The sequence below is a fragment of the Barbus barbus genome (genome assembly GCF_936440315.1).
Source record: "Barbus barbus genome assembly, chromosome: 31".
Lineage (NCBI taxonomy): Eukaryota > Metazoa > Chordata > Actinopteri > Cypriniformes > Cyprinidae > Barbus > Barbus barbus.
In genome coordinates this window covers 28,525,472-28,543,906 of record NC_136759.1, presented here as the reverse complement: position 1 = coordinate 28,543,906, position 18,435 = coordinate 28,525,472, and the positions used below count along the sequence as shown (strand labels likewise).

At 40.7% G+C, this 18,435-nt stretch overlaps 1 protein-coding gene across 1 annotated transcript in view; it reads left to right on the top strand.

Moving 5' to 3' along the window:
* LOC306851336 (intraflagellar transport protein 80 homolog) overlaps positions 1 to 16,201 on the top strand; it is a 36,270-nt gene extending 20,069 nt beyond the window's left edge. The window contains exons 8-19 of the mRNA XM_079387497.1: positions 348 to 527; positions 1,240 to 1,358; positions 1,435 to 1,509; positions 2,707 to 2,870; positions 3,146 to 3,210; positions 8,270 to 8,405; positions 8,481 to 8,628; positions 8,732 to 8,903; positions 15,074 to 15,163; positions 15,239 to 15,411; positions 15,485 to 15,608; positions 15,787 to 16,201. Of these exons, the coding sequence (XP_079243623.1) occupies positions 348 to 527; positions 1,240 to 1,358; positions 1,435 to 1,509; positions 2,707 to 2,870; positions 3,146 to 3,210; positions 8,270 to 8,405; positions 8,481 to 8,628; positions 8,732 to 8,903; positions 15,074 to 15,163; positions 15,239 to 15,411; positions 15,485 to 15,608; positions 15,787 to 15,897 (1,557 nt within the window). The 3' untranslated portion in view covers positions 15,898 to 16,201. The remainder of the gene's footprint in view (positions 1 to 347; positions 528 to 1,239; positions 1,359 to 1,434; positions 1,510 to 2,706; positions 2,871 to 3,145; positions 3,211 to 8,269; positions 8,406 to 8,480; positions 8,629 to 8,731; positions 8,904 to 15,073; positions 15,164 to 15,238; positions 15,412 to 15,484; positions 15,609 to 15,786) is intronic.
* The last annotated feature ends 2,234 nt before the right edge of the window (positions 16,202 to 18,435 follow it).

Sequence of the window (18,435 nt, the reverse complement as noted above, 5' to 3'; positions counted from 1 at the left end):
AGCATGTGTAAACACTTTCTGTGTGTGTGTGTGTGTAGGTGGATGTGTGTTTGTATGTGAGAGACTGTGTGTGTGTGAGTGGGTCAGGATAGGCATATTTAATGTGTCTGATGTAATGGGCTGATTCAGCACATACATCCACAGGGAGTCATTACAGCACAGCATATGTCAGTGACCCTCCCCCCAAAACACACACACACACACTCATACATACACACACACACATACACTACCATCTAATATCCTTTCAATTGGGGGAGAGAAAATATCGTTTGGTCAGTATAAAAGTAATAGAAGTCACAGAAACAAATGTGTGTGTGTGTGTGTGTGTGTGTGTGTGTGTGCAGTGGTCGTACTCTCTGGAGAAGCCCAGCACTGGAAGTCTGTTCAGTCTGGCCTGGTCTGCAGACGGCACTCAGCTGGCTGGAGCCTGTGGAAACGGACACGTCTTGTTCGCTCACGTCGTAGAGCAGCGCTGGGAGTGGAGGAACTTTGAGATCACACTCACAAAGAGACGCAGTATGCAGGTACACACAGCCTCCTGTGACGGCCGGCTCATATTGCACTTCACAATCTGAAGACAGAGGTGAAGACGAAGCCTGTTTCAGGACAGTCGAGATGTTGAAGTGTGACATTATTCAACACATTTAACCCCCACATTCTCATTACCATAATGCACCTTTTTACTCACAAGTTTATTTGGTCATTTCCATTTTTCTTAGTAATTCTCATTAGATTCTCACTGGTGTAATGAAATGTAGTGTATACGTTTAAGTTAGGGAACAGTGAATGAGGCTTTGGCTTTCAGTTGTCATAATGCAGCTCTTAAATATGGCATTATGTGCGCTGAACGCAATAACAAGGCATCATTTTACTCTACACCATTTATAAAATGCTTTGTGCTGTTCTAAACCTGTGTGGACTGCTCTCAGTGCTTTCTACAGTACATTCATCTCCACAGCATCTCACACAGTACATCAGCTGATGCTTTTTCATTAGCTCATGAATTATAGATGTTTTTGTTAAAAGTAAGCTTTGCCTGATTTGTGAAATTCAGCTGAACCTAACATTTCCCCTGCTCTTCATGTGATTATGACTGGTGATTATGACAGTACAACAAAGGAGCACACATGCTTTAAACTTGAAAAATGTAGGAGTGCATGGACATCTTCTTTGGCAGTGACTCAAGCCTCACACCCTGTAATGCCGTAGTTTACTGGTGGTGTGTTTGTTTCTCAGGTCAGAAACGTGTTGAATGATGCAGTGGATGTTCTGGAGTTCAGAGATCGGGTCATCAAAGCCTCGCTGGCTCACGGTCATCTGGTGGTCACCACCTCTCTGCAGTGTTACATCTACAGGTGCCTCTTCCTCCAGTCGTTCAGTCTCACGTCAGTCAATCCCTGCCCGCTCTGACACGCTCTTGTGCTGTTTCAGTGCTAAGAACTGGAACACTCCGCTGATCTTTGACCTGAAGGAGGGAACCGTCAGTCTCATCGTGCAGGCCGAGAGGTGAGAGAGTCCACTGAAAACAGCTGATGGATTTACACAAAAGAACCAGTGGGTAAACACCAGTATATCAGGCATTTAGCAGATATTTCTCTGTTCGCAGAGAAAAGTGCTTGAGCTTCACACATGAGACTGTTGTGATCAACTCATAAAATGATGTAATATAACTATGTAAGTTTTTACCTTGAAATATCAGTTTCAAAATCATTCTGATGGTACAGTGACTTCTAAAAAGATGGATGGTTTCTGAAGTCTCTGTTTTGCATTTGTAAGTTCGGCAGATTGCTTTAATGTCAGCAATTAGCACTGTGATATATTTATTACAGTACATTTCACTCACCTAACTCTAGGGGGCACCAAAGTTACACAAATACACAAAACTATATACAGTTGCTTGAATAAAGGTATAACTTAATGCACAGATACACTTTTAATGCACAAAAACTATAGTTCTGACCAACTAAAAAATAAAAGAAAGAATATTTTTTTTCTCAAATTATAATTATGGTTTGGTTCAAATCTTAAATTTTGATTTAATAACAAAAATATTTATTTCCCAAAGACAAAACTTTTCTTTCAAATTCAAAGTACTATACTATACCATACTATACTTAAAATCACTTCTTTAGACATAAAGATAATGTAGGTCAATATAATGTTTTTTTTTCCGATTTTTATTAGTTAAAACTAAATTTGCTATAATATGAAAATAGTATTTTCACTTAAGATAAAACTAAAAATATTGAATATAGTTTACTTGGTATGAATAAAGGCAACTTTGAAAACCCTTAATGTTAATTGTGATGTCTTCATCAGGCATCATATTTTTATTATGTGCTTAAAACCCTGAAAAATGTATAAACCCCACAGTAATGTGTGCAGTCAATAACTCTAGCCAGCATGTGTTCTCAAGCTTAAATACTACTTAAACAACATAGTTCATTTTCATTTTCTTCCATGGTTATTTGCTTTTAGACAAACCAAATTAAAGAGTAGTTTAAACAAAAAAACGTGATTTTGATTAGACCAGTGTAACAATGCACTTGAACTAAATGGCACGGTTCTCAGCATCACTTCTGCTCAAATGCACTATCAAGAGGAGCTTGATTCAGAGTTACTTTGGAGAATGATGATGTGTTGGACATGTTTACACACACACACACACACACACACACACTGTCTGTATGCTCTTCTGTGTAGGCACTTTCTGTTGGTGGATGGAGCAGAGGTGTTTGTGTACTCGTATGAGGGCCGTTTGGTGTCATCTCCCAAGTGTCCCGGCATGAGAATGGACATCCTGAACTCTCAGTCCATCTCGCTGAGCAACGAAACCATCGCCATACGAGACACGAGTGACGAACGAGGTGCTGCCTCACAATCACTTACACACGAGAGCTCTTACAGTGCTGTCTACATCATGTGTGGATCACCATTAACACACGTGTGTGTCCGTCAGCAAGCCAAACTAGCTGTCACAGCAACATTTACTCAGGCTGTTTTTAGTATATAATATAGTATACTGCACCTCGAGCAGTGATTTTACACGAACATCCTTTATACAGTCATGAATTTAGACACGTATGTTCTGGTGCTGGTGTTGTAATGTGATCAGTCACTGTGTCTTCCTTCTCTCCTCCAGTCGTCTTTCTGTTCGAGGCTCAGACGGGAAAAGCCATTGGTGACGGCAAACCTTTGATCCACAAGGTAAACACACACACACACACGTTGTCCAGTGTCCTTGTGTTTCCAGGTGTTAGTAGTTGTTCTGTCTCTGAATCAGCGGTCCAGGCCAGTGCTGCCACCTTGTGGACTGACTGATTCATGTATAAAAAGCATGCAGAGTACATGCAGTTGGACTAATCTGGCTACCGGTGTACAGTATGTGCACACTGTGCTGATGTATGCATACTGTACATGTTTAAACCAAACTATACCTTGGCTTTATAAGGAAGCTGCCTATGTAGACAGCAGACATCATGGCAGCTCACAGGTGTTTGGATCAGAGCTGAACTCCAGAAATAACACAAAGGTTTAACTTTGTTGAAATTTTAATTAGAGAAGTTTTATTAGCTTTAAATGTTACAAGTAAGGCTGTCAAGTGAAACATTTTTTGAATCTAATTAATTACATGATGTGGCAATTAATTAATCGCAAATTAACCACACATCAATTTAGACTGAGGAATTACCTCTAAAAGATTGTTTAAAGTACAACAGTACAAAAAAGTTCCTTTTGAAATAAAATATTTAAAATCAACATTGCATAAATTATGACAATATGCTTTAATTTAGTTTTAATATCTATTTATTATAATTTTAAAAATGAAATGATTCTCTAAATATGAAACTAAAAGCTTTAGTAGGTGGCAGTCTTCTTCTTCTTCTTAGCGTTCTTCATAGCGTTTACATTGCAAGTGCAGTGGTCTTGAGTGTCTGGGCCCTTGCACCCCAACTTGTGCAGGCCAGTGTGCTGAGTAGATTATTTTGAGAGCTGACTTTGGCTGCTGTCTTCTTCAGATGATCATGATATGTTAATGATCGGTCCAGGGTAACACCGAGGTACATTGGATTTGGGTCATGTTCAATCCGCTGGCCCTTGAGGAAAATATTGAGCTCCCGTTTGGCTTGTGCATTGTGGAGGTGGAAAATACTAGATACAGTCTTAGTTGCACTGGGTTGGAATCGCCACCTACTGAGGAAGTCCACCATCGAATCCATGTCCATGTTCAGTACATTCTCGACCTCGTCAAATGTCCGATGTTGGGTCCCAATGCAGATGTCATCGGCGTAGATGAATTTGCGGGACTGTGTTGCTGGAAGATCATTAATATAGATGTTGAAGAGACTTGGAGACAGGACAGACCCCTGCGGGAGTCCGTTTGCTTGTTTTCTCCAAGAGCTATTTTTGTCTGCCATGTGTACTCGAAAACGTCTGTCATGGAGGAAGAGTCGTATGGCCTCTACTCCCCAACGTGGTAAAACTTTAGATAGTTTCAACAGGAGACCAGCATGCCAGACCGTGTCATAAGCCGTGGTTAGGTCAAGGAAGACGGTCCCAGTTTTCTGATTTTGCTGGAATCCGTTTTCAATGTATGTTGTCAGGGCAAGAACTTGGTCACCAGTGCTACGTCCTTGTCTGAACCCTGCCTGCTCAACTATGAGGGTTTTCTCCGAGACTGGGCTGATTCAGAAAAGGATCAAGCGTTCGAGTAGCTTGAAACATAACAAAGATATTGGGCGGTAGCTAGCTGCAAGATTTAAGTCCTTGCCAGGTTTCGGGATGGCGATGACTTTTGCCTGACGCCAGGCTCGTGGCATCTTTTTTTCTCGAATTATCCGCGTGTAGAACGAAGCAAGCCATGCTTTAGCCTTGGGTCCAAGATGTTTAAGAAATTCTGGTAGGATGTTATCATATACTGCGGCAGCGCCATCCTTCACTCACGGATCACCGCATCCAGTTCTAACTCTGTGAATTCCTCGGGGCAATCCCCCTCCAGTCTGACTGTCTTTAAGCGACAATACTGCCGCCACTCGTTGCACACTTTTTGTCAGTGCAATTTCAACAGTGGAGCGTTTGGCAGCAGCGTTTGGACAGCTGGTCTGGACTGTCCTGGTGATCGTTGGGAGGCACCCAATCGATGAATCAGGCTCCAACTCTTCCGACTGGAGTGGGTGAAGTTGAGTTTTTCCACTGATTATTCCCATCGGCTTCGTCTAGCAGCATCGAGGGATTCAATTAGGTGGTCAGCAATGTCGAGGTTTCCAGACCCTTCGTACTCCTCAAGGAGAGCTTGGCATTCGACATCCAAGCACGGTGTGTAGACTGGCCTACAGCCACGTGGAATGGCAGTAGTAGCAGCACTGAAAATTGCTCCTTGGAAGCGTTGGTAAGCCTCCTCGATTGGGATGCAGCGAGAAGGAATGGTTACAACACTTCTCTCCAGCTTGCTACTGAACAAGTCCCATTTGGCTTTACGGAAGTTCCAGCGCTTCTTGGATGAGCCGTAGATAATCGGCAGTTGGAGTCCTATGTGGATAAGCAATGGTCTGTGCTGACTATGAGGGAAGTCTCCCAACACCGTCTGGCTAGCTGGCTGGGGGTGGTCACCGATCAATGTTGCCCAACACAAGTCCGGTGAGTAGTCCTTTTGCCATCTTGCCGAATAGAATGTACCACGTTGCTTAGCATCATGGGTCAGAGTGAGATCACTGTTGGATGCCCATTCCACCAAAGCCTCTCCATCCTCGTCAGGTTCTGAGCAGCCCCACTCAGGGTGATGGTTATTGAAGTCGCCCACGTATGCTGTGGGATGCACAAGAGCTGGAAGCACACGTTGGTCCCAGTGCTGACTGGGAGGTTTATAAACATTGGCAACTCTGAATCCTCCAACCTGAACGATGTCACAGAAGTGTGATGAGGAGACTGGGCATCAGCGACATCACAGCGGGCATATGTTGCACGGCCGAATCTGGCATCTGGTGTTGACGAGATAAGTTAAAATCCTGCGATGGTGTAGCGCCCCGCTGACTGGTCTGCTACATGTGTCTCCTGCAGACAGATGACATCAGCGCTATGACAGTGGGCTATGGTGCTGATTAGTGTTCGTTTGGCTGCAGACAGACCCTCGACATTAAGTTGTAGAACTCTAAGTGCCGGTCCAATGGCTTGAAAGGGATCTGCTGATGGCTGTGGCACGTGACTGGGATTCAATGCTAGAATTCAGTCTGCTGGTTGGATCATTGCAACTTCGGATCCTGGCTAGAAACCAGGTCAGAGTTGACAGGGAGCGTGACGAGAACGCTGATCCAGTGCTCCAGGTGGCAGTAAGTCATTGTCTTTATGAGTGAGTCATTGTATCACCCATTCAACCAGTTTGTTCTTACAGCTAATTAATTCAGAAATGTAGCAAGTGAGTGTCTGCATCTGAAATCACATCGCTACTATATAGTAGGCAAAAAACTGTATGTGACAAAAGAAATATGTCCGATTTCACAGTAGTCATAAAAGAGTAGGCAAAAAGTATACAGACCTACTACTTCCAGCATGATTCTGTGCATACTATACTATCCCAGATTACATTCATACTATACAGAACATACTCTTTTTGTGGTTGTGAAGTAATTACTTATTCTAAAAAGTACCTACATGAGAGAGTATGCCATTTCGGATGCAGCCACTGTCTTTATGAATGAGTCACTGAATCACTGACTCACTTGATTCATTCAACCGCTGGAGTAATTCAATAATAAATCACCGCTGTGTGTTGATCAGAGACGCTCAACAGTTCTGCTGTGGCTTTGATCAGAATTATTTTCGATTGTGAACAAAAACAATCAATATTGTTTCTAAAATATAACAAAATATTAATTTACTGTGGTCACACTTGATTTTAAGGTCCATTTCTCACTATTACCAAATCATTAACTATGACTTTTGCCTCAATAAACTCCTAATTTGCTGCTTATTAATAGTTCTGTGTTTAAGTACTATAATCGGGTCCCCGGTGCATCTACCATTCCAGTATATATATATATGTGTGGTTTTTTTTGGTAAGCCTTTCTCTGCAAGCTTGTGAAAAAAAAGAGCATGTCAGATTTCGCTCCCCTGTGACCTAGAAAGGGGATCTTATCATAATACTACCAGCCCTTAATCTGCACGTTTCCACCCACAACGGTGTAGCAGCTCTAACCCCAGGGTGAAAGTTAGAGCAAAGCATGCTAACTGTTCTGTCTTTGTCTGCATTGACGAGCACTGAACACTGTTTAGAGTCCCAGCCTCAGAGGAGACAAGAGAGCAGAGGATTTACTGATTTATTTACTGTATGTTATGCTGCTGCCACACAGATCTAATATACACATTCGATTTCTTTCCCAGCTGTTTACCTTCACAGACATAACCGACTGATTTTGTAACTCGTGTGTTTTTAACATAAACTTGTGTGTATTTCACTTCCAGTTTAAACTGATATGGCTTTAAAACGCATGATTTCGGCGCGATATACATGATAATCAAAACCAGTTGTTTTTTTTGGCTGAGTATCTGATATATGAGCTGTAAAAGGGGAGCTGCTTTTATACGAGCTGCTATTCTGGAAAAGGGGGCGGAGAGCAACAGCTAATTTGCATTTAAAGAGACATGCACGAAAACAGCCTGTTTCTGCTTCCACTCAAAAAAGGCATTTTCTAAATCATATAATAAATGATCTGTGGGGTATTTTGAGCTGAAACCTCACAGACACATTCTAGGGACACCTGAGGCATATTAAATCTCGTAAAAAAGGGGCATAATAGGTCTCCTTTAAGTTTAGGTATTGGGTAGGATTAGGGATGATGAATATGGTCATGCAGAATATGTGCTTTATAAGTACTAAACAGCCAATATGTTAATAATAGGCATGCTAGTAAGCAACTAGTTAACACTTTAGTCCCTATACTAAAGTGTTACTCTTATTGTTTACTGAACTATACAAAATCAATGTCACATTTGCTGTGGTGTAGATATTGTGGAAACAGCACTCTTGCTGGTGTGATATTACTAAATTATATCATATGATATAAGAAGGTGATTTTTTGCCCTCATATGTTAAATATTAGGCTCATATAACTGCATTAATAGACTCCATCATGCAGTCAGTCAGTCGTCCTACTTCATGATCATCATCTTAAGATGACAGACAGGTCCAGACACGTTATTGAATTGCACCAAATTAGTGTGTTAAAGTGATGTCAAAGGGTTGGGGATGTTATGTTGTGTCTCTGTTCAGATAGAGGTGGTGTTCGTCGCGCTGGATCAGTGTGGCTCGTCTAATGACAGAAGGATCGCACTGATCGATAAGAACCGTGACCTCTACCTGACCTCTGTGAGAACGCTGGGCCGAGCGCACAGCATCCACAAGATCGGTAAGAGCACAGTTCAGTCAGGCGTCTGTATTAAAGCCTGGTTCATCTGAACTGATCTGTGTGATTCATCCTCAGGCTCAATGGTTGACACTATGGCCTGGAACAACTCGGCTAACATCCTGTGTGGAATCCAGGACAGCCGCTTCACAGTGTGGTATTACCCTAGTGTGGTGTTTGTGGACAAAGACCTGCTGCCCAAAACCATCTTCACCAAAGACAGCAGGTGCACACTCACACCAGCTAACTAGACTACCTATAAGAATAACGGAGGCATGCAGTCTGCACATGTCCTGCGGGTGACGTTTGCTGGGTCATGTGTCCTGCAGTGAGTTCAGTCGTCCTCCTCAGATGGTGAGCTATGAGGGCACTCAGGTGACGGTCAGACGGGTGGACGGGTCTCTGGTGTGCACCGCCGTGTCGCCGTACCCCAGCTTACTGCACGAGTACACCGGCAGCGGCCGCTGGGAGGATGCACTCCGCATCTGCCGCTTTGCCACGGTCAGTGGATCACACACACAGAGAAAACTCAGCACAGGTGAATCCCTTCAATACGGTTATTATAGCTGACAAAAAATCACACACAGCCAGATGAACTAAGAACATTTCAAAACTAAAACAGATCCTGTAGTCAAATAAATACACTGAAGACACAAAACACCAGACATTTAAACATTAAAGCTGAAATCCAAAGTTTGTTTAGAGATAAAATCAAAAGGAGGAAATTCTATTTTAAATAAACAGTAAACAAAAACAACATAAAATAACATGAAACAGTTCAGGTTGTATTAGGGATGCCCGGTAGCCCGGTAATGGAAAAATACCTGTGTGTATATATGTTATATTTCAAACGGTACGATATCATAATTTTGCTCAGTTGCTCAATATAAATGAACAGAATTTATTCATCTAATGTAGACCACTGTTCATCATTAATTTGTGATACGTACACTAGCAGTTTACTAGATTTTCTGATGTTTGTGAAAGAAGTCTCCTCTGCTCACCAAGGCTGCATTTATTTAATTAAAAATACAGTAAAAACCAGTAAATATTGTGAAATATTATAACTATTTCAAATAGCTCTTTTCTATGTGAATATTAGGGGTGTAACGGTTCGGTTTGTATCACGGTTTTAGAGTCACAGTTTCAGTTAATGTTAGGTCTAACATTAGTTTTTATGTACAGAATTTGAATAAAGTAATCAAATGTAAAACAACATTGCATATTTGACTATATAAATTAAAGATTAATCCTTATTAAAGTTACAAAAGCTATTCAATCAAGAGCAGTGAATGATTCCCTTGTCTTTTGTTGATCAACATTAAGAAGGTGCTGTCACTTTAAGACAATGGCACAGATCCAGTACACTGATACTGTACGTTAAACTGACTTTGTCTGCTAGCATACTCACCAAGACGGGTGTGTTGACATAGTTTTTGTGTGAATTTGTCCATTCAAGCACAAGACTTGAAAGAGAACTCAATATGTGTGTGCTTTCTGAGACACGGGTTTGCACGCTTGGGATGAGCGCACACACAAACTTCCATTCACATCTTCTGGCTCTTGAATGTTTAAACTGGCGAAGCTTAAATGAGATTAGTTTAAACACAGATAGCAACACGTGTTGTTCAGATCTCACCTATCAACACGCTGGTGATGATGGCATAAATGGCAGTCATATTCCAGCATATGGCACTCGTATTGAACAGAGTGATGGGTTTTATTTATTTTGGTTCATCGCTGTTGTTGTAATGTATTGGGAAGCCAGAATGTGTATCTATTGACAGAAACATACATTAGCCGAATGTGTTGTTATTGATTTTAACAAGCCATATTACAGATGTGTTGTCAGATTTAAGTTGAACCGCGGTGCAAGTGCGTGCTGAACCGTAATTGCGGTCAGGCCAGCCTCTTTGAAAAACGCACAAACGGTATAAACGCGCGCGCATGTACTAGGTGTTACGGTAATATAGTGTAAAAACTCATTTCAATGATCATAACTCAGTTCCAAACTCAGTCTGATTTGAAATAACTAAATAAAAGCCTTTCATAAACTTGTATATAACCTTTTTTATCTGTAATTCACACAGTTATAAAGAGAAAACAGTTTCACTTCAGATAACAGTACACCTCCTCAGTGTTGCTCCCACAATGTCAGGACTATCTGGTGCAATATTACAAATTGAAGTCCTCCAAAAACTCATAAGCTGTTTTGTATAACCGTTTATATTGGTATAAAATGGAAACTCCGTTTCCACAAACCATTTTCACTTTATACTGATAGTACATCACCTCAGAATATCACTCACACAATGTCAGGACTGTCTAATGATTCAGATAACTAGAAGAGAGTATCTCCTTGTTTACACAGACTAATTTCACTTCAGATTGATAGTACACCTTCTCATAGTATCACTTGAGTTTTGGGTTTTTTGGAGGGCTTTAATTTTGTAATGCAACATCAAACAGTCCTGAAATTGGGGTACTGAAACTCTGGGGTGGTGGACTATCAATCTGAAGTGAAAATGGTTTGTGGAAACAGGGAGTTTCCTTTTCAGAGCTTTCCAAATCACAGACAGAACAGGGAGGATATGAGTTTTTGGAGGGCTTTTATTTTGTAATGCAACATCAGACAGTCCTGTAATTGGGGTACTGAAACTCTGGGGTGGTGGATGAAGTGAAACTGATTTGTGGAAATAAGGACTTTCCTTTTATAGCTATCTGAACATTTGGAAAAATGGGTAATATACAAGTTTTTGGGGGGCTTTAATTTTGTAATTCGACATCAGACAACCCAGACATTGGCTGAGTGACACCCTGGCGTGTTGTACTATGAATCTGAATTGAAATTAGTCTGTGGAAACAGGTAGTTTTATTTTTTAGAGCTATCCAAAATCAAAGACAAAACTGGTTATATATTTATATAATGCAACACCAGACAGTATCAGCATTGGCTGAGTGACACTCTGGGGTGGTGTGCTACTAATCTGAAGTGAAAATGGTTTGTGGAAACGGAGTCTCCTTTTCAGTTTCTGTTTATTTTGGAGGGCTTTTATTTTGTAATGCAACATCAGACAATCCTGAAACTTGGGTACTGAAACTCTGGGGTGGTGGACTATCAAACTGAAGTGAAACTGATTTGTGGAAATAAGGACTTTTCTTTTAGAGCTATTTGAACATTTGGAAAAACGGGTTATGTACAAGTTTTTTTTTGGGGGGGGGGGATTAATTTTGTAATTCAACATCTGGGGTGGTGGACTATCAATCTGAATTGAGATGATATTGAAATATTTTTTTGTATTTTTTTTAGTGCTGTCAAATGATTAATCGCATCCAAAATTAAAGTTTTTGTTTACATAATATATAACTGTATATTTATGATGTGTATATATAAATACAAACACATGCATGTATATATTTAAGAAAAATGTTATGTTAATATATTAAATATATTTATATATAAAATATAATAATATAAATACATAAATGTATATTCATGTAAATATTTTCAAAATATATACTGTATGTGTGTTTATTTATATATACATAATAAATAAACACAGTGCACACATATATATTATGTAAACAAAATCGTTAATTTTGGATGCGATAAATCGCGATTAATCGTTGGACAGCACTAATTTTTTTCCATTGTTGTTTTTAAAAGTATCTTTTTGATTCTTTTAAAAATTAAAGTTCAAAAAAAGAATCATTTTATATTTTCTTTGTAAATTATGAAACTTTATGTAAAAAAAAAGTGTGTCCCGCATTTTTCATGTCACTACTGAAACAGTATATGTTTTAATCCATTGGCTGATTTTAACTAAACCAATACATTTATGATCAGAAACTATCCCTGTGCCCCCCTCTCTCATAGCTACAAGGTGTGAGTAGACAGGTCTCATCATTTTGAGGTAAATGTGTTCAAAACTCTGAAAAATCTGTGTAACTTTAAGGAATGTTACTACCAAACACCTTTTTTCTGCAATTAAGCATAATTGTTTGGGAGTTATTCCATAACATTTAGTTTGTATATGTGTATTACTGTTCAGAACTGTGTTAGTCAACCATGTGCTGATTAGCATCCTTGAGCTAGGTTCAGAAGTATCTAGTATAGTCACTACCGAAACATTTGCTGGAGATTTGGTTGTGACAGCTTTGTTTTTTTGGGGTGTTATCCCATAGACCTGTCACTACCAAAACAGTGGAAAGGGAACACATAATCCTCATATTTGGGGGAAATAAACACAATTTTAGTACAGTTTTGTGATTTGTTTTATAATATTTTGGTATGTTTTAGTAGTGTTTTAGTATGCGAGTTAAAATTCTGTAATTTGATGTGGTTACTACCAAAGCATTACTGTCACTACCGAAAATGTGCTGTCACTACCGAAACATGGGCTGTTTTGTCAAAAATAAAGTATACTGAATAATCAACTAAGATGTTATGATAGTTTTTGATTCAATGTATATTCAAACTAATGAATCCTTAACTTTGAAATCAGTATGATTAACGTTTTGCCTTTTACAAAGAAAAATTGGATTCCAAATACAGCAAATATCATAAATTACACTTGACATATTGTTAAAAATGTAATTGCTATTGATTCACCTCTGAAACAAAATTTAATAAAATAGCAAAAAATACATATTTACAATCTAGATGTATAAGCAAAGTCTTAATAGGTCAATATAACCCTTCTAATTAAATTATTATTACTGTGTTTCGTTAGTGACAAATTTGGGGAGAGGACAAATATTTTCTGAAAATACAATATGAGAATTAACAGCACAATTACTAGAAATGTGTACCTATTATACAATTTGCATACATACACATTTTTTCAAGACGTTTCCAACTCTTTGAACCAATTCTGTAGAATGGCTCATAAATGAGATTTGTATAGCTTTTATTATATAACGCAACACCAGACAGTATCAGCATTGGCTGAGTGACACTCTGGGGTGGTGTGCTACTAATCTGAAGTGAAAATGGTTTGTGGAAACGGAGTCTCCTTTTCAGAGCTTTTCCAAATCACAGACAGAACAGGTAGAATATGAGATTTTAGAGGGCTTTTATTTTGTAATGCAACATCAGACAGTCCTGAAACTTGGGTACTGAAACTCTGGGGTGGATTATCAAACTGAAGAGAAACTGATTTGTGGAAACAGGGAGTTTTCTCTTTATAACTATGTGAATTTACAGATAAAAAAGGTTATATACAAGTTTATGAAAGGTTTTTATTTTATTTCACATCATTATTTTGATATTACTTGGAAATTCTACATTTAATATTACTCAACATTTGAAGTCATTTTCATGCTATCAGGCCATTTTTTTAAACCTTTGTATTATTTTAATTTATTGATGTTTATATCTTTATGTATTTTTCTTACTTATTCATTCATTCATTCATTCATTATTGACAGAGAAACCGGCTCAATAAATCAATGGCAAAGGTCGCTTTTCGTTTGAACTGAGTTTTTACACTATATTACTGTAACGGCTAGTATATGCATGCACCGTGTTACCTGTTAAAGGTCCCATATTGTCAAAACTGAAATTTCCTGGCTTTTTTCATGATAACTGAGGTCTAGGGGCTATGTAACTACCATAGAAGTTTCAAAACAGTCAATCCACAGTAAAGTGCACACAGCCTGCATAAAGTAGCTGTGTTTTTTCACGAGGAGTTGTGACGTCCGAACTACTCCGTCACCGCCTTCAGTCACCACCCCGAGCACCGCCCACCGTCCTTTTGCCAAACCCCCCAGACAACATCGCATCCATGCCATTGCTGAGCAACAACAACACGGAAACATGTCGAAAAGGTTAACGTTAACGGATGAAACCAGATCGTCCGACCTGTAACGTTACACTCTCACTCAAAGGATGGACGATCTGACAGGATTGTTACTATGAGTGGATCACGATGAAGGTATAAAACATTTCAATTTCAGCAGTCAACTATTTATTCCAGCCTCAATTAATCACAACAATGTATAAAAAATTACAAATGATTATATATAAATCGTCAGTTTGTTGTTTTACACACATGCACACAGACATTAATGTATTTAATACATGACATAACTTAGTCATGAGGTGCAAGAAATCTTCAGATGCGGCAGTGTCTGGCAGTGGCAGCAGGTATGCGATCAGATTTCTAATTTGAGGCTGTATTATGTCGATTCTGGCACCCAACATCACAACAAGATGATATTTTAAGCTCCTTATGTAGCCGAATCTGCGCTGGTTGGAATTGGCCATCTCCAGTTTTCCCTTTGTTTTGCTTCCAGCTAGCGTTGTGACGTAAATTATGATGTTGGCCCTACATGACCCTAGTTACCTGTGGTTGGCCTGGCCGTGCGTCACTCAGAAAACAACAGGCCAATCATAAGAGTTGCTCATGAATATTAATTAGACAGACCAAAATCGACCTGTTCTTAACAGAGCTCCTGAGAGAAGAGCTGTAAAAATATATTGAGATGGTTTTTGGTACTTATACCACAAATATATATTCTTAAGGACATCAAAACCACAGACCTGAGGGATGATGAGGGTAATGACTGAGAAGCACTTTGTCCAATAGCTGCATGCAGTGCAATGACCGTTCATCAGCACTTTATTAATTACATTATGAAATGTCACAGAAGAGCGTACTCTCTTACAGGATCAGACGCTCTGGTCGTGTCTGGCCGGTCTGGCGATGGCCAATAGGGAGCTGAGCACAGCAGAAGTGGCGTATGCAGCTATAGGAAAGGTGAATCTGCCGAGAGAATATCTCACATCACAGTCTCCTCTCCGTCTCTTTAACACTCGTCTTTGTCTCTGGTAGATTGACAAGGTGCAGTACATCAACTTCATAAAGGACCTGCCATCGAGAGACTCATGTCTCGCTCACATCCTGCTCTTCAGCGGACACGTACAGGAGGCCGAGGCCACTCTACTGCAGGCCAACCTCAATTACCACGCCATCCAGATGCACATCAACCTCTACAACTGGGACAGGTGCGAGCCGTCACTGACACTGTCCACTCCACATGCACCTGTGTGCCTGCTGCTCACGCCTGTCTCTCCACAGGGCTCTGGAGTTGGCGGTGAAGTACAAAACTCATGTGGACACAGTGCTGGCTCACAGACAGAAGTTCCTGCAGGACTTTGGAAAGCAGGAAACCAACAAGAGATTCCTGCAATATTCTGAGGGAGTAAGACATGTTCATCTCATGGATCTGTAGCACTGTTCAAATGTCAGTAGTTGATGGGATTGAAGCCACAGAGTTTGTCTGTCCTCACAGTAAACCAGTCTTCTCTGTATAGGGCTTTTATTGTGTCTGATTTATTTGACAATTTATTAATGTTTCTGTCTCTCCTGCTTATGATCAGGTGGAAGTGGACTGGGAGAAAATCCAGGATAAAATTGAAATGGAGTTTGCTATGGAGCGGGAAAAAGCAGCCAACTCATCCGTCAGAAGCAGTGTGTCCATTCGCCGATAAAAACACACACCTGTAATGTAATTCAGGTAAACCGAGGCCTGGATTCCAACTGAATGAGCACTGATCTCTGACTCCTCAACACTAACTGTACACTGTGGTTAACTCTCAAAGATAAGAAGTTATGGCAGGCATATGAATTCATATCTTAGCCTCTGAAAAATGCACATCAGTCTATTAACAGGCATCACGTCTAGTTCAGCTGTTATTTATATAATTTCATGAAGATTTTGTAACAATAATGAATTTTTATTGTAAAAGCTTGATTTATGTTTATTCAATAAATACATATTTGAAATAAACTTGCATTGGTGAGTGAATGAAGAGCTGTTTCCACCTAACATGCATTTTTAGTGATCTGACACACTGGAACAAAACACTTCTACCAGAGACTCATTTGCAGTTTAGCCACTGGCAAACAGTGGCCTTAAACACAATGCAGTGAAATATGAATCCGTATAGCGTTGTTGTGCTATGGGCATCCCAAGTTCGAATCCCAGTTCGTGGACCTTTCCTGATCTCTCTCCCACTTCGCTTCCTGTCTGCTCTATACTGTCCCATCATAAAGCAAAAATGCCAAAAATAAATCTTAAAAAAGAAAGAGAAATTTGAATCCTTTGTTTTGATGTAGTTCCACAATGATCATGTGTTAGAGGAGAGGGAAGGCAGGCAAGAAGGCAAAGTTTCACTGTGGTCTGGGACATATTTAGAACTAATAGCATTGCAATGCAATGTCGTTACATGTGTTTTTGTTCATCCTTTGTGTAACCCTTTACCCACCATTGACAGAATTTTCCAGCTTTCAGTGTTTTTGTTATTATATGGTAGGAGGCGCTATTACACATCTTCCAAAAGAGTACTGAACGTCTGAATCAAAACACAGCAAAGAAGCAGAAACAAGTGACTGTCAATCCAGGAAGTGTTTTAGGACTGTGAAGCTTTGGGGGTGTTGATGAAAGCAATGGACCTCATCTATGTTTTGATCAAGATTCTAAATCCCATACACACATTCTGGCCCTCATTCATGAAACATGAGCAGAACAAATTTTTGTGTAAATCGTTCATAAAAACCGTCACTGTCACTATTTACCCAGCCATCCAAAAAATCAATCAATCATCCAATCAGTAGAGGAGGGGCGGGAGAAATACCGACCAACCATCCTCCTTCTACTACGACTACCTACAATTGTCAGTCCTTTGTCGTGTGTCATTAACAGTAAGCGGCGTTTTGCTTTGTTCGTTTTTTTAAAGTCTTTTGTTTGTTCCTGTTTGTCTGTCCTGCGGCATGGAAGTCGCCGCTCGTCCTTCCTTGCCATAGCCCGCGACTTCAAAGCGTGGGAGTTCGGCGGGATCACCGCAAGTGTTGCGAGTCCGCTGCCCGCAAGCCCACCGTTCACGGGAGATCGATGCAGCCGTCCGCGGCTCAGAAGTCATGTCAGCCGCCATCCGCGGGGAAAGCTAACCTGCCGTCCGCGGCTCCCTCAAGTCACGCCGCCGTCCGCGGGGAAAGCCAACCCGCCGTTTGCGGGAGATCGACACCGCCGTCCACGGCTCACCCTAGCCCTGACCCCACAGGCTGACTCAAGTCCACATTACGGCCAGGAGTGCCGTGCCATGTCCCCGAAGTCATGGGTTTTTAACTTGTTGTGCCCACAGGAACAGTTTTAACCTTGTCATGTCTTGTCCATGGAGACTCGTCTGGGGCTGCCTCCTTGTCGTTGAAGTGGAAGCGGTTGCTGAGGGACCCTGTGAGGGCCCCTGACTCCTTGTCATGCCCAGAAGAAGCCTCAGCTTCCAAGCTAGCCCAGGAGGGCTTCCTGTTCCTGTGGGCTGTCCTGTGTGTTTAGCCCTGTGTGGGCTGTCCTGTCATGTCCTGTCCTGTCTGTCTAGCCCCGGAGGGCTCCTGATACCCCCTAGCTGCCCCATGGAAATTGTTTGGGGGGGGTAGAAGTGTTCCAGTAGGAATGGCCGGGATGAGGCCACGGCCACGAAAACCACCTGCCATGGCCTCCCGAGCTCCCAGCTCCGCCATGGCCTCCATTCTATCTGTTCTGCTCTGGAGGTCCCCGTCCTGTGTTTCCTCTCCTCGTCTAGTGTGATTATTAGTTAATTCTTGTCCAGCTGTGTTTGACTCATTATCTATGATTATCCTGTGTATTTATAGTCCTGTCCATTCAGTTTAATTTCATCTGGTCTACTCGTTACTCCTCGGTGTTCCTGTCAGTGTCTACCTTGCCTTGCCTTGTCTTGCCCTGCCTTGTTTGGATTTATTAAAGACTGTTATTTGAGTTTACTCCTCATCTGCGTGTTCCTGTATCCTCCTCGTGTGTGCACCGTGACAAAAACAATAGAGAAGTCAATATTTCTGGTTACTGCTTTTTTGTATTTAGTATAATTCTTAAAAATTAAGCGTAGCATTAGTTCTGGCAGGCCACGTGAGTCAAGCTTGCATCAGCTGACCACATCTACCTATAGGGATATGACACCTATTGCAGCATTCCTATATAAGCACTATTCAGTATTATTCAGTGAGCAAATTAC